Source organism: Mobula birostris, chromosome 3 (genome assembly GCF_030028105.1).
Source record: "Mobula birostris isolate sMobBir1 chromosome 3, sMobBir1.hap1, whole genome shotgun sequence".
Classification (NCBI taxonomy): domain Eukaryota; kingdom Metazoa; phylum Chordata; class Chondrichthyes; order Myliobatiformes; family Myliobatidae; genus Mobula; species Mobula birostris.
The window spans coordinates 42,380,121-42,405,242 of record NC_092372.1 but is presented as its reverse complement, the minus strand read 5'-3'; the positions used below and the strand labels follow the sequence as shown (position 1 = coordinate 42,405,242).

Sequence of the window (25,122 nt, the reverse complement as noted above, 5' to 3'; positions counted from 1 at the left end):
GGAATTAACCTTGTGAGTCTATGCTGCGCTCCCTCAATAGCAAGAATGTTCTTCCTCTAATTTGGAGACCAAAACTGCACACAGTACTCCAGGTGTGGTCTCACTAGGGCCCTGTACAGCTGCAGAAGGACCTCTTTGCTCTTATACTCAATTCCCCTTGTTATGAAGGCCAGCATGCCATCAGCTTTCTTCACTGCCTGCTGTACTTGCATGCTTGCTTTCAGTGACTGATGTACAAGAACACCTAGATCTCGTTGTACTTCCCCTTTTCCTAACTTGTACCTAAATGTAAAATACTATGATCAACCTCCTTCCAAGATCCTTCCCTAGGTTTGGAGTTTCACGTTCCCTGGGTCCTGACAGTTTTTCCTGGGTCTAAGCATCCCAACCAAAGTGTTCAAGCTTCTCAAGGACTTTTCAAGGTCGTCAAGGATCTCAAGGTTGCAAAGGCTTCCCAAAGACTTTTAAGGTTTTCCAAGGTGTTTTTCAATTCAGGTCAAGTCAAGTAAAGTCACCTTTTATTGTCATTTCGACCATTAAAGGAGGAGAAGATGGCGGTGCGATGACAGCGCGCGTGGCCTCTCCGGTGATGAATATCTGTTATCTGTCAAGTAAGGGACCGTGCACAATTCTGATTTGATGGAGGCGGATGTGAGAGTTCGGAGGAACATCTGGAAAACTTCTGAAATGCCCGCTTCACTGCCGCTGCTACTGTGTGGTAATCAGAATCTCCGGAACAGAAGGCCCCGAATCCTCAGCTTTGTTTGTTTCAGTGGCCAGGGCTAGGTCGAAGGCACTCGGCAGAGGATGGTGCTCGGGAGGCTGTATCGGAGGGGCTGGTCGGAGGCTTGAAGTTTTCGGACGGATGGATTCAATGTTGGCTGTGGTCGGCTGCTTCCAAGGCATCGGCAAGTTGACGGTGCCTGGAGGTTTATGGCAGGGATTTTCTCCCTTTTGCTGCCTGCTATCGGGGACTCGGGAGTCGATCGATTTGGGGACTTTGAGACTTGTTTTACTGTGCCCATGGTTTGTTCTTCATCCAATTATGGTATTGCTTTGCACTGCTGAAACTATATGTTATAATTATGTGGTTCTGTCAGTGTTAGTCTTTGGTTTGTCCTGTTTTCTGTGATATCATTCTGGAGAAACATTGTATCATTTCTTGTATGCATTTCTAAATAACAATAAAAGAGGACTGAGTGTTCTCATAACCTAAACTTAAAATGAACTGCTGGTACAGTACACAGTAAAAATTAAACAACGTTCCTCCAGGCCCACGGTGCTACATGAAACAACAAAAAACTACACTAGGCTATGTGAAACAGTACAAGGCTACACTAGGCTACGTAAGACAACACAAAAACTACACGAGACTACAGACCTACACAGGACTACATAAAGTGCACAAAACAGTGCAGGGCAGTACAATAAATAATAAACAAGACAATAGGCACAGTAGAGGACAAATTACAATATAATAATAAATGATGTAGATGTCAATCTAGACTCTGGGTATTAAGGAGTCTGATGGCTTGGGGGAAGAAACTGTTGCACAGTCTGGTCGTGAGAGCCCGAATGCTACTGTACCTTTTGCCAGATGGCAGGAGGGAGAAGAGTTTGTATGAGGGGTGCATGGGGGCCTTCACAAAGCTGTTGGCTTTACGGGTGCAGCGTGTGGTGTAAATGTCTGTAATGGCGGGAAGAGAGACCACGATGATCTTCTCAGCTGACCTCACTATCCGCTGCAGGGTCTTGCGATCCGAGATGGTGCAATTTCCGAACCAGGCAGTGATGCAGCTGCTCAGGATGCTCTCGATACAACCTCTGTAGAATGTGGTGAGCATGGGGGGTGGGAAATGGACTTTTCTCAGCCTTCGCAGAAAGTAGAGATGTTGCTGGGATTTTTTAGCTATAGAGGTGGTGTTGAGGGACCAGGTGAGATTCTCTGCCAGGTGAACACCGAGAAATTTGGTGCTCTTAATGATCTCTACGGAGGAGCCGTCAATGTGCAGCGGAGAGTGGTCGCTCTGTGCTCTCCTGAAGTCAACAACCATCTCTTTTGTTTTGTTCACATTCAGAGACAGGTTGTTGGCTCTGCACCAGTCCGTTAGCTGCTGCACCTCCTCCCTGTATGCTGACTCGTCGTTCTTGCCAGTGTTTTTCAGTGTTTTCAATGTTTTTTCAATGTTATTCTCATCTTGAGGACTCAAGCCCCCCCTCTCGGGGTGACATTTGAGGTTCCCCTTGGGGTTCCCTGACCTCTCAGTCTCTTGTCACCACCACTACGTCAGAGGTCTTTCCTCTAGACTTGGGTCCAATATTGCCAGCAGGCACTTGTGTGACACACAAAAATACTGCAGGAACTCTACAGGTCAGTCTGCATCCGTGGCGGGAAATGGACAGTTGATGGTTAAGGTCAAGACCCCTCATCTGGACTCACTCTAGTCTAGTCCAGATGAAGAGATTTGACCAGTAATGTTTACTGTCAATTTCCCTCAGCTGCAGATGCTGCCTGACCTGCTAGGTTCCTCCAGCATTTTGTGTGTTGCTCCATATTCCAGCTTCTGCAGCCTCTTGTGTCTGCGATTGCTTGTGATGAAGTAAAACAGATTCTCAAAGGAACAGACCATAGTGTTGCAGGGGAAGACAGCCCCTGCCCAAGGTTGAGCTGAGTGTGGTTTTGGTTTGCATGACGTCTAAGATACTAACAATAATTTTCTGGAAGTGGGGAGGAGACTATAGTAAAATGAAATATAGGTGTCAGTGATCCAAAGGTCATCGTGGCTATCCCTCGAGGTCGAGGATGATGGTCTTCATTCTGTTGATCTACTTATGGGCTCTCAAGTGGCCTATGAATCCAATCTTGGCTTTGAAAGTTCTTCCACATTCAGAACAGGTAGTTCCAGATGGCAGATCGGACTTTGGTTGTTGCTGCCTCTTTTTCCATTTTCTTCTCTTTTCTCCTAGTTCTGCACATCTGTTGGCTTCAAAATTTGCTGTTCCTTCTCAGATGATGGCTTGCCAGAGTTTCCTGTCCTTGGCATTGGCTTCCCAATTGTTGATGTCGATGTTACGTTTCTTCATGTTGGCTTTTAAGACATCTTTGAATCTCTTCTGTTGTCTGGCTCTTTTACGTTTGCCTTCTTTAAACTGGGAGTAGAAGATTTGATTCGGCAGACATTCGTCTTTCATCCGAACAACATGACCGCTCTATCTTAGTTGGTTCTTGATGATGTAGGCTTCAATGCTTGTTGTTTTTGCTTCATTTAGCACACTGACATTGGTTCTTCTATCTCCCCAGCTGATATTTAAGATGTTTCGAAGATAGCGTTGATGGAACTTTTCAAGTGCCTTCAGATGTCGTCAGTATGTTGTCCAGGTTTCTGATGATACAAGAGCGTTGGGATTACCACTGCTTTGTACACTAACATTTTGGTGTCTGTTCGGATGTCACGATCATGAAAGACTCTTGTTCAGAGACGTCCAAAAGCTGTACCAGTGCATTTAAGACGATGTTGGATCTCGTCGTATGATAGAAGAATTAAGAATAAATTCCTCACTATTTGGTTTCAGAAACCAGTTAGTGAAATTGGTGTTCTCCTCAGCATGCTCTAGGTCCTTTTACACTTGGCTGTAGTGTGTCAGGAGAGATGGTATTACTCTAGTTATATAAGAGATGGAGATTAACTGTGTAAATGCTGGAGCCAATTAGAAAACTGAGAAATGCCAATAAAGGATTGTCTGATAGAAGATGGTAAACACCCACACATCATCAAAGACTGTGGGAAACTAACAAATTACATCAGAGCAAAAAATGAAATGTAAATTATTAAGATATATTGCTGTATACTATAATTATAACTTACAGATTACAGTGTGCAGCAGTCAGAATCCAGTTTGGCTTTATCAACACTCCTCCACATATATGCTGTCCTTTCATCTGGATTGATGCCATGTATGGTTTGGAATGATTTCTCACTTCTTTGCCCCCAATGATTTCTGAACAATCATCTTTTAAAGTAAACAGAGGTTAATGCCTGTGAGGCAAGGCTCAAAGACAGAGAGGATAGTAACAGAGCTGAAATGCTTGATGCTGAAGCCTAACATCTCCCTACAGTTGCCATCACTAGAGGTTGCTATTACCTGCACCTCCCTCTAGCCTCAATGCCAGCTGTGAGGAGATGTAAAGGAGCAGTCAGTTAATCACTGACATGGTCCCTGTAGGGGGAGAAATATGATAGAGTTGAACGTAAATGACTTGAGGAAAATTATTTTGAGGTTAGTAGTTCTCCTTCCTTTTGGCACCCAAGGGAGCCAGATACCAACATTTCCCCGCCTGAGCCTTTCCTGTCCTGAAGTCTCTTTCCACAGACAGTCTCATGGAGAACATGTCTGTTCCCAGGCTTCAGTCTAATTTCCCAGGTAGACACTGATGACAATTAGTGAAAATGTGGAATCAGAAAAATTATATAATGGGCGGCAAATTCAATATTGCTTGTTCAATACCGTCTCCAAATTTCAAATTATACCCAAGAGAATTACATCTTCTGTCAGCTGTCAGTTGTTCATTAATCCTTAAGGAAATAATACTCTCTTGTTGCATCCTAGCAAGTAGATTTACAGGAACTTTAACACTGAGTCACATTTACCTCATAAATTCCTTTTTGTTTGTTATTTGTGCTAAAACATGTGTTTAAACGAGAAACAAAAATGCAAGGAAATAAATATTGGCATAAAAACGACTGAAAAATATGTATCAGACATTGAAAATATGAGGCTAATTATTGTAAACAATGTTCAATATATACATCAGCAATTAAACATCAATAACATACATCCTAATACAAAGTTTAATTATTTCTTAATTTACTTACTGGTCGGGGTGAAGGAGATGGCAATCAGAACAAACAGACTGAGCTGCAAAAAGTTCATTATGGCTGTTCTTGAGCTCATTGTCAAATTTTCAGGTGATTTATATTAAACTCAAAGGGATGTGGTTTCTTCACTTTGATGTCACTGTTACAAAGATCAAACCTTGTGAACACTTGTAATGTATACCTATTCCGTAATGAAAAGCCACACAACAAGGTCAACACTAACCAGAAAACTATAGCTATTAGCTTCAGACTTGTTTAAAACTTTGGACTCTGTCACTTTATATGTTGTTTGAAGTAGCATAGTTTTATTTCTCACTGATTGCATCAATTAGTCTGCATTAAATATAGGTGGCAAGTAAATAGTTGTGTATGTCATCAAGTATTCCAATATGCAGGATCTGCTCCAAGTCACACAACAGCTTGATCTGGAAATATATCACTGCTACTTTTTCCTCTTCCTCTTCCTCTTCTCTATTCCTCTTCTCGCCCTCAAGTTTACCTGGTCCATTTCCGACACCTCCCTCCCCTTTCTAGATCTCTCTGTCTCTGTCTCTGGAGACAGCTTACCCACTGATGTCTACTATAAGCCTACTGACTCTCACAGCTATCTGGACTATTCCTCTTCTCACCCTGTCTCTTGCAAAAACGCCATCCCCTTCTCGCAATTCCTCCGTCTCCGCTGCATCTGCTCTCAGGATGAGGCTTTTCATTCTAGGACGAGGGAGATGTCTTCCTTTTTTAAAGAAAGGGGCTTCCCTTCCTCCACTATCAACTCTGTTCTTAAACGCATCTCCCCCATTTCACGTACATCTGCTCTCACTCCATCCTCCCGCCACCCCACTAGGAATAGGGTTCCCCTGGTCCTCACCTACCACCCCACCAGCCTCCGGGTCCAACATATTATTCTCCGTAACTTCCGCCACCTCCAACGGGATCCCACCACTAAGTACATCTTTCCCTCCCCCCTCTCTCTGCATTCCGCAGGGATCGCTCCCTACACAACTCCCTTGTCCATTCGTCCCCCCCATCCCTCCCCACTGATCTCCCTCCTGGCACTTATCTGTGTAAGCGGAACAAGTGCTACACATGCCCTTACACTTCCTCCCTTACCACCATTCAGGGCCCCAAACAGTCCTTCCAGGTGAGGTAACACTTCACCTGTGAGTCGACTGGGGTGATATACTGCGTCCGGTGCTCCCGATGTGGCCTTTTATATATTGGCGAGACCTGACGCAGACTGGGAGACTGCTTTGCTGAACATCTACGCTCTGTCCGCCAGAGAAAGCAGGATCTCCCAGTGACCACACATTTTAATTCCACATCCCATTCCCATTCTGACATGTCTATCCACGGCCTCCTCTACTGTAAAAATGAAGCCACACTCAGGTTGGAGGAACAACACCTTATATTCCGTCTGGGTAGCCTCCAACCTGATAGCGTGAACATCGACTTCTCTAACTTTCACTAAGGCCCCACCTCCCCCTCGTACCCCATCTGTTACTTATTTTTATGCACACATTCTTTCTCTCACTCTCCTTTTTCTCCCTCTGTCCCTCTGAATATACCTCTTGCCCATCCTCTGGGTCCCCCCCCCCCCTTGTCTTTCTTCCCGGACCTCCTGTCCCATGATCCTCTTGTATCTCCTTTTGCCTATCACCTGTCCAGCTCTTGGCTCTATCCCTCCCCCTCCTGTCTTCTCCTATCATTTTGGATCTCCCTCTCCCCCTCCAACTTTCAAATCCCTTACTCACTCTTCCTTCAGTTAGTCCTGACGAAGGGTCTCGGCCTGAAACGTCGACTGCACCTCTTCCTACTGATGCTGCTTGGCTTGCTGCGTTCACCAGCAACGTTGATATGTGTTACTTTTTCCTTCCTTAATCTGAATCCTAGAAATTACTCCTCCTTGAAATGCAGACTGCAGGATGCACAAAACTAAATCTCCAGTGTTCCTGCCTGTGTTTTCTAAGCCTGCAACCAAGGAAAGGTGGATTGAATATGACAATATCCTGCTAAAACATCATCAGTTGCAATTTAGTGAAGAAAGTACACCATAACATAGTAGTGAAATTGTCTTATGTGCTCTTGTGAGAGTAAGTGCAGAGTTTCTCCACAGCTTCAACAAGCTGCAACTTGGGACTTTGGGTGAATGGATCCCAGGGTAGGAACTAGACAATGAGAAAAAATGACCTGATCACACTTGGATATCACGGTAGCTATTTCAGCTTGGGGCATTGGATTTCAATTCAGGTGTCCTCTGTAAGGAATCTCTGTATGTGCTCCCTGTGGAATGCATTGGTTTTCCCCGGATTCTCTGGTTTCTTCACACAGTCCAAAGATGTATTGAGTAGGTTAATGGCTCCGTGATTAGGTTAGGGTTAAATCGGGACCTGCTGGATTGGCATGGTTTGAAGTGCCAGATGAGCCTACTTCATGCCATATCTCTAAATAGATAAACAAATTAAACAAATGGAGTTTATTCTCATTCTCATTGACTTTCATTCTGTGCAGGGTCAAGAATTTAATGACTTTGTTAATGAGTCAGATGTCCATTCAGTTCTACCCACCTCAGCTGAGATTGTACAGAATATATTCAGAGTGACCTGCAACAGTCAGACCATAAACTGAAAATAACCCCTAATTATATCTGATATAGAAATGTTAAGCCAAAGTATTCACAATATGTGTTCGAGGCTAGAGACAAAAAGCCAGTTAAAGACAAAATGACAAATAACCAAAATGCAAAAGAAGACAAACTGTGAAAGTACAAGAAAAACAAATAAAAATAATGATAAATAAGTAAATAAATAATACAGAGAACATGGGTTGTAGAGTGCTTGAAAGTGAGACCAGAGATTGTAGAATCAGCTCAGTATTGAGGTGAGTGAAGTTTTGAGCTTCGTTGGTGCAGACAATGATGCAACCAGTCATTATACTCTCCACTGTGCATCTATTGAAGTTCGTCAAAGTTTTAGACGACATGCCGAATCTGCACAAATTTTGAGAAAATAGAGGCATGGCCATGTTTTCTTTGTAATGGCATGTATGTGCTGGTCCCTGAACAGATCCTTTAACATCACGTACATGCTAGTTCTGGGATAGGGATGAACGTATGACGATCATTTGCCACTGTTGTGAACCATGCAGCTCACAAGAGAAACAGAGACTCAACACCCAACAGGTCAACTGGCAATGTGTACCAGAGGCCAATACGCAAGTGATCGATTTAATTGACCAATGTGCCTTTCAGGGTACAGAAAATATGGATGTTTGGATTACATAATTTTGAGGGAGTAGGTCATTCAGTCATTAATAAGGTCAAAGCTGAATGTTTAGAATACCGACACTTTCATACACAATCCCCATATTTCTCAACTCCCTAATATCCAAAAGCCTAGTAACTTACTGCATCAGAGCCTGGTGTGGAGGCTTCAATGCACAGGTAGGAGGCTGCAAAGGGTTAAAAATTCAGCCAGCTCCATCACTGGCACAACCCTCTCCACCATCTAGGAGATCTTCAAAAGGCGGTTGCTCAAAAAGGCAGTTCTGATGAAGGGTCTCGGCCGAAATGGCAGCTGTTCACTCTTTTCTGTAGATGCTGCCTGGCCTGCTGAGTTCCTCCAGCACTGTGTGTGTGTTGCTTGCATCAGCAGATTTTCTCTTGTTTGTGATTGCATGCAGCATCAATTCCTGAGACACCCCACTAGTTACGATCTGTATCAAAAAAGGACCCCTTTATTGTCACTCTTATATTTCTATCTGTTAATCAGTTCGTCTCAATATATAAGAACATAAGAAAATCGGAACAGGAGTGTGCCACAAGCCTGCATTCAATATAATCATAATAGACATGTCACAGGCCTCATTCACCTTCTGCATCAATTCTCCAGTTGACCCTCTGTTCCCTGATCATTCAAATAATAATGCACACTGCCTCTTTAAATACTCCCAATGATCCTGGCTCTTCAACTCATCAGGATATCGGTGTTTTTTTTTGCTTTATTTTGCTCGCCAGCTCTTGTGATCTATCAATGTAAGTCTCACACAGGTAACACTTTCAAATCTTGAAGTGTGATCCCACAAAATTCTAATTCGGAGATATACAAGTCAGTCCGCCAGTTTGATACTTTCATCCAATAAAGCAGCGGTCCCCAACTACCGGGCCGCAGAGCATGCGCTACCAGGCCGCGAGGAAACGATATGATTTGGCGATAGGAGTCAGCTGCACCTTTCCTCATTCCCTGTCACGCGCACTGTTGAGCCATTATGCACGCGAGGTCATGACCCGCGCGTCATCCTTGTCAGCGCGGGAAGGAGATCAACTCCTCCAGCTTGCAAATGACGGCGGGCTGAAAAGTATGTTTGACATAACATCTCTGCCGGCATTCCGGATCAAAGTCAAGGCTAAGTATCCTGAGATAGTCAGGAAAGCACTGAAAACGTTGCTTCCATTTCCAACATATCTCTGCAATGAATGCTATGAAAACTAAATTGCGGAATAGACTGGACATAAGGAACCCACTTCGAGTATCGCTGTCTCCCATCACCCCTCGATGGCACCGTCTTGTTGCAGGGAAACAAGCCCAGGGCTCCCACTGATTCAGCGATATTGGTGCGTTGCAATGACTTTATATGTTCATACGAGGAAAATATGCGCTGTGTGTTTAATATCCAAACGTTACTTAAAATGTTATGATGCTATTATAAGTGACTTATATAACCATGTAACAATTACGGCACGGAAACAGGCGATCTCGCCCCTTCTAGTCCGTGCCAAACGCTACTCTTACCTAGTCCCACCGACCTGCACTCAGCCCATAACCCTCCATTCCTTTCCTGTCCATATACCTATCCAATTTTTCTTTAAATGACAATATCGAACCTGCCTCTACCACTTCTACTGGAAGTTCGTTCAACACTTACTTCAAGCTCCTTATCGCTAATTGACTTATCGCTATATTCATGCGAGGAAAATATGCGCTGTGTGTTTAATATTAAATTCGTTAGATAAACCCGTTTAGAAACGAAATTGAGTGTATTAGCCACTTATCACCTATATTCCGGTGGTGATTAACACACCGCCGCCGCCAACAGAATCGGCAAAAACAATTTTCAAGAAATCAACACGCAATACGCGCAACACGTAATACGCATGCGCACTGGTGCCCGCGCAAGGCTTCATGGTCATTGTAGTCTTTCCAGGGGTAAACCCAACGTATTTGACTGCTACTCTTGTACGTTGGCAACCCTACCCCGCCCCCCCACCCGGTCGACCGGTCCGCAGTACGAAAAAGGTTGGGGACCCCTGCAATAGAGCACTTAAGGTTTATTCCTTTATTGCAAGATTATTACAGCAAAAACATCATTTTCCGGCTTGGAAGTATGCACAATTTTTCCATATAGAAAAGTTAGATCACAATGTCTATAAAATTAAAATGTAAAGACTATTTCTAATTCTAGAATAGCAGTGATCCACAAAAGGCATCATCATGCTTAAATTTCAAGTATTTTTTGTAAGAATTAATCTATTAATTGCTGAATCCAATGAATATATTTATTTGTGATCCTTGTATAAACACCAGGCTTTTTGGGAAGTCCACAACTTTTTCCATAGGATACAATGCCTCTGAGTTGCTTCTTACAAACCAGTGGTCCACCTGAGTCTCCCTAAAATACAAAGAAAGATAGGTTAATGAATGATTTCTGGAATGGTATGAGTGATGGTGCTTTGATAATCTTGAGATGTTTTAAATTAAGTTATTAAGCTATTATGGTCTGAGTTTTTCTTGGAAAGTCTTTAAACACTGAAAGAGTGACTTTGAAACATCTAATGTGTTGTGCCAGAAACATGTCATGATGTAGTTCCAGAAGCTGGAGATAGATAATTACATAATCTACAAGCCAAAACATAACCAATGGTTATAGTCACTAGATCCTGGGATTGGAGTCACTTACAAACACATTGTGTCAGAAATTCTTCAATCTTTTTGTACAAAATGCAGAGACCTATTCATCTTTTGTCAGTTTGGTATCAAATTTCAAGGCCTTTACAGTGTACCTTGCAAGATGATCATCTGTAGTAGGAGGGCCCTTCATAAGCAAACTTCTGCAAAGAATCTTTTCCCTCATAACTCCTTGGCATTGTGGTGACAGATGATAAAGACGGCAGGGAAGAAAATGGAGTGCCAGTGAGCATCTTGTAAATGGTCAGTGCAGGTCTACTTTATATCCACGGTGAACAGCACTTTAATGCTGGTTTTTTAAAGGGACTTCTGAAGAGTACGTGGTTTCATGAAAAGTGAAACAGACTTGACAAAGTTGCTTAGGTTCTCAGCTAACAAGCAGAGGAGTAAAGGGGAACCTGTGAATGTGGTGTATTTCGATTTCCCAAAGGCACTTAATCAGATGTTACATAAACCTTTGGTGCATAAATTAATAGCATTGAAGATAAGAGTGCTAGGATGGATTCAAAACTGGCTGTCATGTGTGAAAACAAAGAGTTGGAACAAATGGGACTTTTTCATGCTGGAAAACTATAGCACAGGGATCAATTACTACCTTCATGATTTACCATTTATGTTAATGACTTGGAGAAGGAGACAATATAGAGTACGTATCCAATTTTAAGAAAAAATTTGTCGAAGTGAATTTACTGAGGATATTCAGCCTCCAAACTAGGATGCAGATGGACTGAGTGGGTGACTTGGCAAATGGAGTTTAATGTACTAGTTTAGTAAATGAGGGGTGGTCTTATTGAAAGATACAAGATCCTTTGGAGTGTGGGGAGGGGAGGGAACGTTGACTCAGACCATAGGAGGCCTGTGTCGTGCATTTTCATACCTTATAAGGCGCAGATTGGAAGTCTGTGTGGGGCTCCACTCCTCGCACAGACTAGAGCAATGTGTGATTAAGTGCCTTGCTCAAGGGCACAAACACGCTGCCACAGCTGAGGCTCGATCTAGCGAATTTGAGGTAACTAGACGAACGCCTTAACCACTTGGCTATGTGGAGTGGAGTGTGACAAGGTAGATATTGAAATTTTTCATTATTGGGAGAGTCTGAAGTGGGGTGGAAGTGTAGTTTCAAAATAAGGGCCTGGTCAATTAAAACTGAGTGTGTAGAAAAATTTTCTTGAGGATAATGGATCTCTGGAACTCTCTAACACAAATCGGCATGCAGACCAGGTCTTTGGAAGTATTTCAAGTGGAGATAAATACACTTTTGAAAAAGTGTGGAATTGAAGGCTAGAGCATTTGGCAGAAGAGTCTGGACCAGATCAGCCATAATCATGTTGAATGGAGGAATGGACTGGAGGGGCCTTGTGATCTGCTTCTATTTCTTGTACTCTCTGACCTTCCTGACTTCTGGTTCACCTCACGAGGTCAGGTCCCAAATATTCCCAGGCACCCATTTCAAAGGAAGAAGAGCTACAGTAATGCCCATCATTTTCAATGGCTCCTGCTTGTTGTCAAAAAACAATCCAAAGAAACATGTATATTGAGTCCTTGCAGGGTTAAAGTGCAATGCCATGCAATTTTCTGATAGGACCTATCTGAGAGGTCCTGTAGAGTGTAGAGTGCAGACTGCTGGCAATCTCCTTAATTGCCCTGCAAAATAGGAATACAACTCAGATTAACCATAGGAATTTAAGGTCTGACCAGCATTGAACTGCATGCCTTCACTTCAATGCGAGCATTAAAGGTGTGAATTTGGTGCAGATCCAGGTTCTGCAGCCCATGAATATTCCAGTTTACAAATGAGAATAAAACCTGAGGTCAATGATTCTGGGGGACTGGGCTTCTCTGCATGGCTATGATGTTACTCTGGATTCCTCAGTTGGACCATCAGCCATCCCTGGTAAGCTTCCCACTCACAAGGAAGCTAATATTCACAGCGGCCAGCGCCAAATTCCTGGGAGCAGTGCGGATTGACCAATGATATCACACCAAGAGAAATATTTGGGGAATTAAAAGGACGGAAGATCTGGAATTTGTATTTTCGATTCCTTCAGTGTTTCATTCCCCAAATCCCCATAAGTATTTTTGCCCCAACCACATCACTTTCCATGGCCCAAGTATCCTTCCTATATCCCCCTCAGGCATTCCCCAGTTCCCATGCCTGACCAGCGATGCCCATACCGCGGACCAAATAGAGTGCACTGAAATGTTTAAAATCTACTTATTTATGATGCACTGAGAATTTCAGTACATGAAAGGATGTACTTAGGCCATAAGCCAAAGGAGCAGAATTAGACTATTTGACCCAACAAGTCTGCTTTGCCAATCCGTCATGGCTGATCTCTTATCCTTTCAGCTCCACTCTCCTGCCTTCTCCCCATAACCCCTGCCACCCGCACCAATCAAGAACCTATCAACCTCCACCTTAAATATCTCCAATGACCCTTGGCCTCCACAGCCATCCATAGATTCACCACGTTCTGGTTAAAGGCATTCCTTCTCATCTCTGTTTGAAAGGGACAGCTTTGTATTCTGAGGCTGCGCCTAGACTCCCCCACTGTAGGAAACATCCTCTACACCTCCAATCTATCTAAGCTGTTCAATATTCCATAGGTTTCAATGAGATCCTTATTCTTCTGATGGATTCAGTTTGATAAAATCTATGAAACAGCCTCATAGCTTAGAGCACCAGAAAAGACTGAATCTAAACTTGCATAGAAGACAATTCTAATTATGTTCAATTATTGCTACTGTATTTTTTTACAATCCAACTTACAAAGCATGCATCTCTCCTTCCCTTTTTGTCACCAGCACAAAGCATATTCTCAGTTATTAAGGGCTGGCGGTTATAATACTTCCGACTGTTGCACGTTTTTCTGTCTATGATGGTTACGTCTGCTTCTCTGAGCGAATCAGATGCTTTGTTTGAGTTTGCTTTTGTTGTTCCCCATCCCGCAACCGTGCAGACCGTTCCCTCTTTCAAATCCGATTCCTTGTGTGGCAGTGGTAGAAGGCCCACAAACTTGTTAAGTTCTGCCTTAGACTCCAGCTGTAGCAAATAAAAAACATTGGTTTTGTCTTATTTCTGCACATAAGACCTCTAGCATGTTTATTTATATTTTATTTATTTTAATTTAGCGATACAGCACGGTGTAGGTCCTTCTGGTCCTCTGAGCCACTCCGCCCCAGCAACTCGAAACAGGTATTCTTAAGCCTTCCGCGATAAATATTGCGGCACGCAGCAAATGGTTCACCGCTCTGGAGAGATCAAAGACCAGGAAATCTGCAGATGCGGGAAAACCAAGCAACACACTCAAAACGCTAGAAGGACTCAGCAGGCCAGGCGGCATCTGTGGAAAAGAGTACAGTCAACATTTTGGGCCAAGATTTCGGCCAAAAACTTCAACTGTTGACTCTTTTCCATAGATGGTGCCTGGCCTGATGAGTTCCTCCAGAACTTAGTGTCCGGAGAGATTGTACCAGTTGAAGTTGGGAGACACACCTCTGGAACTGAGAAGAACGCAGCTTACGTTAGCCTATTGGATAAACCTACAAGGGCATGGAGAAAATCATCCATCTAAACAGCTTTTAGATCCATGCTGGGGAAAGGAAAGAAAGAAAATCAGAAGTTTTGAATGGACTATTGCAGAAAGGACGGGAATTGGTAATAGGGCAGTGGGCACTACAGTGCCTTTTCCTGGGGTGCCTCCATGCTGTGTGAAGCACTGGGGTGGATTTTTGAAAGGAGACAGAAAAATAGAGAAGAGATTTTAAATCAAGATAAAGTTGAACCTTATGTAAATAGCAATTATTATGGATATTTACAAATATACACACAGATGCTCCAAAACGGTAATGGTAGATTCGGGGTAGGATTTGTCATGCCTGATTTTAACATTAAAAGCAAGTGAGGAGAAAGTCTGGCTGAGCAGTTATCCCGATCTGCTTGGGAAATAGTAAGAGAACCGAGAAAGCAGGGGATGGGAACAGGACGAGAGAAGGATATTAGGAAGAGACTGTCAGTTCTCACCTCCTCCAGAAGAGCCATAAGGTTTGGCTAATTTTAAAAGCATTGATAAACTAAACGGAAGCAAAAATAGATGGTGATATACCTATCTCGATAAATACGTATTATAATGTGGATTTTATATTACCTAATTTTTAAAAATTCATTCATTCATTCCTTTTTCCCCACCTAAATGAGAATATATACATGGGAGGAATACACAGGGAAATCATTTCTGTGTAATGGACATAGATTTTTTTAACTTACTTTTATAGATACTGCAGCGGGGGCCCTCAACTCACAGGCAGGAGGGGCTATCCCCCACGGCTAGACGTTTCTTCTAGCTCAACCCAGGGTCATCTAGAGACCCCAGCCTTGGAATCACACCTTTGTTACCTTTTTTTTATTATTCGCGTTTCTTGGCTCTTATTTGTTCAGGGAGTAGATTGATTAAGTTCTATTCTGCAGATTTCAATGATGTACTAACAGATAAATACACATGGCGAAGGGCAAAGTAAAATTCCTTTCTTTTAATGTTAATGGGCTGTTGAATCCAGTCAAGTGCAGTAAAATTCTATCAAAAATGAAAAAAGAACAAGCCCATGTAGTATATTTACAGGAAACTCACTTAAGTGATAATGAGCTTGAAAATTAAAGAGAATGGGCTTCACTAATTTCTTTTTCTCCTCATATAAATCAGGACATAGAAGAGGGGTGGCTATTCTCATCTCAGACAAGCTAAATTTTGAAAAAGTATTCGAAATGAGAGATAAGGAGGGCAGATATATTCTGGTAAGGGGGAATATAAATAGAAATCCAGTTACTTTATTGAATATATATGCACCCCCAGAAAGTGATATTAGTTTCTTCCAGAAAATTACTAATATTATGGTAACGGAAACAGAAGGTCTCTTGATATGTGGGGGAGACTTAAATTTACAATTACAACCAAAGTTAGATTCTTCCAATAGAAAAACTTATGAAACAAAGTCCTTACATAAGAAAGTTAACACACTTTTTGAGGATGTTGGTCTAATTGATATATGGAGGGACCTTTTCCTCGACAGAAGGGATTACGCTCATTATTCTGCCCCCCCTCCCCCCTTCTGTATATACAAGAATAGACTATTTCATAACATTTGGAAAAGATAGAGACAAAATAGTCACCTGTGGAATTGGGACAATAGATGTAAGTGACCATTCATCTATATATTTATCTGTTGATTTTGACCTACAACCAAAGAATACTATTTGGAAACTAAACGCAAGTCTATTCAATGATCCCTATTTTAAGGAACAAATTAAAAAAGAAATTGGTCTTTACTTAGAATTCAATGAAAATGGAGTGGTTTCACCTCCCATTCCATGGGATACTCTGAAGGCTGTCTTATGAGGGAAAGTTATAGTGCTATCTTCATATGAGAAAAAAATAAGGAATAAAACATTAGAGGAATTACAAAATAAGCTGAAGGGACTAGAAAAAACACAAATTGAGTTTGGCACAGGATATACTAGAGGAAACTTAAAAAATTAGTAATGATATTAACAGTTTGATAACACAAGAAATTAGAAAAAATTTAATGTTTCTGAAACAGAGACACTATGAAGGTGGATCTAAATCTATGAAAATACTGGCGTGGAAACTGAAAAAAAAATTGCAGAAAATACAATTCATAGAATTAGGGATCCAAGATCAAAAGTGATAAAAAAAAATAAGCTAACTGATATTGAAGAAGCTTTTGAAATGCTTTCCAAAAGTCTATATTCCAAAGTTCCAAGGGGAAGCATAACCCAAACTCACACCTTCCTGAATTCTTTAGAGTTACCCACGTTAAGCAAAGAACAAAATAAAACAATGACTGCTGACATAACTGAAGCTGAACTAAAAACTGCCATTAGTAGGCTTAAATTAAGCAGGTCACCAGGATCAGATGGATATACGGCAGAGTGGTATAAAGACTTTAGAAGTGAGTTACTCCCCACACTGAACTGGGCCCTGAGAAAGGCGCAAATGCCACCCAGCTGGAAGGAGGCAATAATCTCAGCTGTACCGAAAGAAGGCAAGGATAAAATGGAATGTCGGTCATTTAGACCAGTCTCTGTTCTAAATGTGGATTATAGAATATTTACCTCCATCATGGCCAAATGATTGGAAGAGTTTCTACCCATACTGATACATAATGATCAGACAGGTTTTATACAACAACGTCAAACACAAGACAATTTATGAAGCACACTTCACATTATGGATCATAAAAAAAAATGAAATTGAAGCAATAGTGATAAGCGTGGATGCTGAAAAGGCATTTGATTCGGTTAATTGGGTTAAAAGGATTGAATCTATTAAAATGATCATACTGCCCAGACTACTATATCTCTTTCAGACCCTTATTAGTAGAGATTAACCAAAATCAATTTAATGAATTGAACAAGATGCTATCAAGATATATATGGCAGGGTAAAAGGCCTAAGGTTCATCTCAAAACTTTGCAATTAGCCAAGGAAAAGGGGGGGATGGGGCCTACCTTCTCTTTGAGATTATTATTTTGCAGCACTGTTGAGAGCCGTGATGTGCTGGTGCAACACATCATATGACACTCAAAGGAAAAACATTGAGGAGAGGATACTTTCCATCCCCATACAGGCAATTTTGGCTGATAACAACCTACAAAGTTACGTAAATAATATTGACAACCCGTGGGTAAAATGGACTCTTAAAATATGGAAAATTATTATAAAAGAATATAAACTAGGGAGAGACATTGCGATTCTTAAATAGTGTGCATATCACTCAGATTTTACGCCGAATAAACTGGATGCTAGATTTAAGGTCTGGACAACTAAAGGAGTAACAGCTATTTGCAATATAATGAAAGAAGGAACACTGTTCAGTTTTGAAATGCTCAAAGAGAAACACTTATTAGAAAAACAATACTTTTACCGGTATTTACAGATGCAACAGTATGTTAATAGGACAGTTAAAAATGTAACCAAGGCAAATTGAGGAATGGGAAAGGTATAATAACACTTATAGGGGTGTATTATAGACCACCTAATGGGGAGTGAGAATTGGAGGAGTAAATTCGTAAGGAGATAGCAGATATTTGTAGTAAGCACAAGGTTGTGATTGTGGGAGATTTTAATTTTCCACACATAGACTGGGAAGCCCATTCTGTAAAAGGGCTGGATGGTTTAGACTTTGTAAAATGTGTACAGGATAGTTTTTTGCAGCAATACATAGAGGTACCAACTAGAGAAGGAGCAGTGTTGGATCTTCTGTTAGGGAATGAGATAGGTCAGGTGACGGAGGTATGTGTTGGGGAACACTTCGGGTCCAGTGATCACAATACCATTAGTTTCAATATAATTATGGAGAAGGATAGGACTGGACCCAGGGTTGAGATTTTTGATTGGAGAAAGACTAACTTTGAGGAGATGCGAAAGGATTTAGGAGGAGAACAAATGAGTAATCCAATAGTTAAGCATACTTTACATATATGGTTTCAATTTTGAAAATTTTTTGGGTTGAATCAATTTATTTTAGCAAGTCCTATTATATCTAATTTCTTTTTTCAACTTTCCACTATGGATCAAGCTTATTCTGACTAGAAAATCAAAGGTATAGTATGATTTCGTGATTTATTTTTGGATAATTGTTTTATGTTCTTTGATCAATTATCTAATAAATATAATTTACCCAGATCTCACTTTTTTAGATATCTACAGGTTAGAAACTTTTTAATTACTGTTTCTCTTAATTTTCCACACTCATATCCAATGGATATTTTGGAAAAAATTTTAGATTTAAATCTCTCTCAGAAAGGTGTTGTAGCAATTATTTATACAGGTGTCCCCTGCTTTTCGAATGTTCGCTTTACGAAATCTCACTGTTACGAAAGACCTACGTGAGTACCCTGTCTTCGCTTTCAGAGGTATTTTCACTGTTATGAAGAAAGGCAACGCATGATAAAAAATCAGCGAGCGAAAAAATCAGCGTGTGATAAAAGGCAGCCGCTCTGCCCCGGATTCGAACGGCATTGCTGAAACACGTGGCATTGAGCAGCTGTTAGCAAGGTGAGTTCTAAGGTGTCAGAAAAGCCTGAAAGAGTAAGGTTGTTACACTTAGCGTAAAACTAGACATAATTAAGCGTTTCGATCATGGTGAACGAAACAAGGACAAAGTGAGTTTGGCTTGTGGAAGTTGACGAAGATGATGTTGAAGAGGTTTTGGCATCCCATGACCAAGACCTGATAGATGAAGAGCTGATGCAATTGGAAGAGGAAAGGATAACAATCGAATCCGAATGCAGAAAGTGAAGCAACTGCATAAGATTTTCGTTGCAATGATAAAGTACGACATTAATTTTGAAAAGGTACGTAGGTTTAGGGGATATTTGCAGGATGGTTTGAGTGCTTACAAACAACTGTATGATAGAAAAATGCACGAGGCTCAGCAGTCAAGCAAGCCTTCCACATCAGCCACAGCAGACAACGAACCTTGACCTTCGACATCGAGGCGGGCAGTCATAGGAGAAGATGAGCTGCCTGCCCTGATCGACGATGAGATGACACCCCCGTGTCCCACCACCCCAACACCCGGGCCCCGGACAGATACTGTACCGATTCGCGAAGAACGCAGTGGTAGCCAGGAGGCACACAGCACATCTTTAAGGAAAAAGCCGAAATAAACATGCTAATTAATTAGGTGCCGCCTAGCACGTAATTATTGGCCCAGATCAGAGGTGATGCAATCAGCAATCGCCTCTGATCTGCGCGACATTTACGTGCCGGGCAGCACCTAATTAATTAGCATGTTTATTTTGGCTTTTTTCTTAACGATGTGCTGTGTGCCTCCCGGCTACCGCTGCGTTCTTCATGGCAATGTATCGGGTCGGCGGCCCGGAGGGTGGGGGCCACTGCACTACCCAGTCTGCGATGACTCAGTCTAACACACCATCATCAGTGTGCTCGGCGCTGTTTTCCCAATTCCAGTAAGTGATACTACACTGTACATACATTATTTCTACTTTATATAGGCTGTGTATTTTTACGTGTTATTTGGTAGATTTGGCAGCTTCATAGTTTAAAGGTTACTGGAGAGCGCGTTTATGCCAATAGCGCTTGCGTGAGATTTTCGCTACGGAGATCTGTGCAGGCAATCGTTGTAAAGAAGTATTTCTACCTTATATAGGCTGTGTATTTATCATATCATTCCTGCTTTTACTAATGTTACTGTTATTTTAGATTTTATATGTTATTTGGTATGATTTGTTAGGTTATATTTGGGTCTGCGAACGCTCACAAAATTTTCCCATTTAAATATATGGTAATTGCTTCTTTGCTTTACGACATTTCGGCTTACAAACCGTTTCATAGGAATGCTCTACCTTCGGATGGCAGGGGAAACCTGTAATATAATTATGAATTTATGTCCTGATGCATCTAATAAAATTAAAACTGATTGGGAAAGAGAACTTAATATTATTATACCGATTGAAAAATGGGAAAAAATTCTTCAATTAGTTACTTCATCCTCTATATGTGCTAAGCATGCGTTGATACAGTTTAAAGTAGTACGCAGGGCTCATATGTCCAAAGATAAATTATCCTGTTATTACTCTTATATAAATCCTATATGTGATAGATGTCATTCCGAGATAGGTTCTTTAACTCACATGTTTTTGTCATGTCCTTTGTTGAAAAAATATTGGGAAGACATTTTTGATATTATTTCAATGGTTTTGAATATAGACTTACAACCTCACCCAATTACTGCTATTTTTGGGCTACCAATGATAGAATTAAATCATTTAACCTCTTCAGCTCATCAGATGATTGCATTTCTTACTTTAATGGCTAAAAGATCCATTTTGCTGAATTGGAAAGAGATTAACCCCCCTACTATATTTCACTGGTTCTCACAAACTCTGTTGTGTTTAAATTTGGAAAAAATTAGAAGTGTGGTTTATGACCCTTCTATTAAATTCAAAAAGACTTGGAGGCCATTTATTCAGCACTTTCATATGGTGTAATTTGACCATTTCCAAACTTATTTTACTTCTCTGTAGTGTTGGTTGAGAGGAACGGAGTCGTCAACACTAAGATTTTTCATTTTTCCCATTTTTTGTGATGTTAAAACAGCTCAGGTCTTTTTTTTAGTTTAGTTGATTAATTCTGTTTAGATTAGTTTTTTTGAGGGGAGGGTTATTTTTTTTTCCTTTTTCATGATTTTTTTCTAGTTATTTCTCTTTGTTCTGTATTATTCATTGGTATCCTTTATGATTGGGAGTTTTGTCAATTAATTTTTTAATTTTATAATTACTCATGTTAATTATAACAATGTATTCCCAATAACTTTGTATTACTCTTTTGTCATGTTTATATTTTGTGAAACTAATAAAAAGATTGAAAAAGAAAAGAAAGAGGGAGTGGATTGGGACAATTTGTTTTATGGGAAGGATGTAATAGAGAAATGGAGGTCATTTAAAGGTGAAATTTTGAGGGTACAGAATCTTTATGTTCCTGTTAGGTTGAAAGGAAAGGCTAGAAGTATGAGAGAGCCAATGGTTTTCAAGGGATTGGAAACGTGGTTTGGAAAAAGAGAGAGATCTACAGTAAATAGAGGAAGCATGGGGTAAATGAGGTGCTCGAGGAATATAAAGAAGGTAAAAAGAATCTTAAGAAAGAGATTAGAAAAGCTAAAAGAAGATATGAGGTTGCTTTGGTAAGTAAGGTGAAAATAAATCCAAAGGGTCTCTACAGTTATATTAATAGCAAAACAATAGTGAGGGTTAAAATTGGTCCCTTAGAGAATCAGAGTGGACGGCTATGTGCGGAGCGAAAAGAGATGGGGGGAGATTTTGAACAATTCCTTTTCTTCGGTATTCACTAAGGAGAAGGATATTGAATTGTGTAAAGTAAGGGAAACAAGTAGGGTAGTTATGGAAACTATGATGATTAAAGAAGAGGAAGTACTGGCACTTTTAAGGAATATAAAAGTGGATAAGGCTCTGGGTCCTGACAGGATATTCCCTAGGACCTTGAAGGAAGTTAGTGTAGAAATAGCAGGGGCTCTGACAGAAATATTTCAAATGTCATTAGAAACGGGGATGGTGCTGGAGGATTGGCGTATTGCTCATGTGGTTCCATTGTTTAAAAAGGGTACTAAGAGTAAACCTAGCAATTATTGGCTTGTAAGTTTGACGTCAGTGGTGGGTAAATTAATGGAAAGTATTCTTCGAGTTGGTATATATAATTATCTGGATAAAAAGGGTCTGATTAGGAACAGTCAACATGGATTTGTACGTGGAAGATCATGTTTGACAAATCTTGTTGAATTTTTTGAAGAGGTTACTAGGAAAATTGACGAGGGTAAAGTGATGGATGTTGTCTATATGGACTTCAGTAAGTCCTTTGACGAGGTTCCACACGGAGGTTAGTTAGGAAGGTTCAATCGTTAGGTATTAATATTGAAGTAGTAAAATGGATTTAGCAGTGGCTGGATGGGAGATGCCAGAGAGTAGTGGTGGATAACTGCTTTGTCAGGTTTGAGGCCAGTGACTAGTGGTGTGCCTCAGGGATCTGTACTGGGTCCAATGTTGTTTGTCATATACATTAATGATCTGGATGATGGGGTGGTAAATTGGATTAGTAAGTATGCAGATGATACTAAAATAGGTGGAGTTGTGGATAATGAAGTAGGTTTTCAAAGCTTGCAGAGAGATTTAGGCCAGTTAGAAGAGTGGGATGAAAGATGCAGATGGAGTTTAATGCTGATAAGTGTGAGGTGCTACATTTTGGTAGGACTAAACAAAATAGGACATACATGGTAAATGGTAGGGCATTAAGGAATGCAGTAGAACAGAGGGATCTAGGAATAATGGTGCATAGTTCCCTGAAGGTGGAATCTCATCTGGATAGGGTGGTGAAGAAACTTTTGGTATGCTGGCCTTCGAGTATGATAATGGTTTGCATTCTGATTTCCACAATTTCTCCAGCAAACAGGGGGGTTACTATCATAATGGGATTTCTGAGAAGGTGTAATAAAATATCTTATCAAGTTTTTCCACCTGAACTCCCTCCATTTCTGTGAATTGGAACACTTCCATTGATACCTCCATATTATTGTCCAGTCTTCCTCAGATATTATTATCCCTCCTTCCTTCTGCCATTTTGTTTTAATGTATGAAGTTGAATTGAGTATAGGAGCATTGAGTATAGGAGTTGGGATGTAATGTTAAAATTGTACAAGGCATTGGTGAGGCCAAATTTGGAGTATCGTGTACAGTTCTGGTCACCGAATTATAGGAAAGATGTCAACAAAATAGAGAGAGTACAGAGGAGATTTACTAGAATGTTACCTGGGTTTCAGCACCTAAGTTACAGAGAAAGGTTGAACAAGTTAGGTCTTTATTCCTTGGAGCATAGAAGGCTGAGGGGGGACTTGATAGAGGTATTTAAAATTATGAGGGGGATAGATAGAGTTGACGTGGATAGGCTTTTTCCATTGAGAGTAGGGGAGATTTAAAGGGCAAAAGTTTAGGGGTAACATGAGGGGGAACTTCTTTTCTCAGAGAACGGTAGCTGTGGGGAACGAGCTTCCAGTAGAAGTGGTGGAGACAGGTTCGATTTTGTCATTTAAAAAAAAATTGGATAGGTATATGGACAGGAAAGGAATGGAGGGTTATGGGCTGAGAGCAGGTAGATGGGACTAGGTGAGAGTAAGCATTCAGCACGGACTAGAAGGGCTGAGATGGCCTGTTTCCATGCTGTAATTGTTATATGGTTTATATGGTTATAAGTACATGTCTGATAGAGCTATTTAGAAAAGCATATAATTCAGACAATGGTAGTAGAATAACTTCAAGCGTGTATAAAGGTTTGTCAAATCTTAAAACACATTCGACTTCATACATTATAACAAAATGGGAGAAGGAAGGAGGGATAATAATATCTGAGGAAGACTGGACAATAATATGGAGCTATCAATGGAAGTGTTCCAGTTCACAGAAATGGAGGGAGTTCAGGTGGAAAAACTTGATAAGATATTTTATTACACCTTCTCAGAAATCCCATTATGATAGTAACCCCCCGTTTGCTGGAGAACTTGTGGAAATCAGAATGCAAACCATTATTGTATTTTCTGGGAATGTCCCGTTATCAAAGACTATTGGAGTGGGATACATAATGCCTGACAAGACATCTTTTAATGTGAAATACCATTAGAGAGTAAGACCATATATTTTGGGTATATACCTCAAGAGTGGTTGAAAAGAGATAACTATTTAATGAATGTACTGTTGGTGGCTGGTAAAAAGACCTTTACCAGGAAATGGTAATCACAGGAGAGCCCAACTTTAAATGTATGGATGGAAATTACAATGGACATTTACAAAATGGAGAAGATAACACCATCTATTAATCATAAGTTGGAATAATTTTATTCATACTGGAAAAAAATGGTTTAACTCATAGGCCTGATTTTATTCTCACAAGTCAATGAATATGTTGTAAAAAAAAATCACTACCTACTCTGTACGTAGTTTTCTTCTTTCGATTGTTCTTTCTTTCCTCTCCTTTCTATAAGTGTATGCCGCATAAATATTATGTGGAGATTTGTGACAAATATGATTATATGATACATATGTCAGTGTCTGAGACACATCTTGTGGAAATGTTTGTTTGATGATGAAATTCAATAAAAAATAAATTACAAAGAAAAAGCAAGGGAGGATACATGACGATTTCTCAGTGGATACAGGTGAAATGAAAGCTGGACTATTCGCCTTGCACCGGGTGGAGGAAGTGAGATCGATGAGAGTGGTAATATTGTCTGATTCAAGCACAGCACCCAGGAGTGGAAAAGATTTACATTCAGAGGCAAGATGAGACATTATATGTGAGATAATACCAACATCACTTAGACTTAAAATGGCGGGTCCCTGTATACACTTGATGTGGATTCCAGCTCATATTGGTATTAAATCGAATAAATTAGCAAAGGAGACAACTAGATGAACGAAAGTGCATATTCAAATAAATTACAGTAAAGGAGAACAGAAAAACATTATTAACATTAAATCAAAAATATGCCGAAAACAATGGGATGAAGAGAGAACTGGAAGACACCTTTATAATATCGAGAAAGAAGTGGAAAGATGATCATGAGAGATGTGAGATTTGTAATCAACAAGAAACAGTTGAGCATGTACCGGTGAGGTGTCCAAGATATAATCAAGAGATGGAATGGTTGATTTTAAAGTTATCACAGAATAAAATACAATTT

At 40.6% G+C, this 25,122-nt stretch overlaps 1 protein-coding gene across 1 annotated transcript in view; it reads right to left on the bottom strand.

Annotated features, from left to right (window-relative positions):
• LOC140195660 (uncharacterized) overlaps window positions 1-25,122 on the bottom strand; it is a 52,768-nt gene that overhangs the window by 15,030 nt on the left and 12,616 nt on the right. The window contains exons 4-7 of the mRNA XM_072254378.1: window positions 13,608-13,880; window positions 10,405-10,541; window positions 4,875-4,942; window positions 3,867-4,011 (exon numbers count right to left, since the gene is read on the bottom strand). Of these exons, the coding sequence (XP_072110479.1) occupies window positions 3,867-4,011; window positions 4,875-4,942; window positions 10,405-10,541; window positions 13,608-13,880 (623 nt within the window). The remainder of the gene's footprint in view (window positions 1-3,866; window positions 4,012-4,874; window positions 4,943-10,404; window positions 10,542-13,607; window positions 13,881-25,122) is intronic.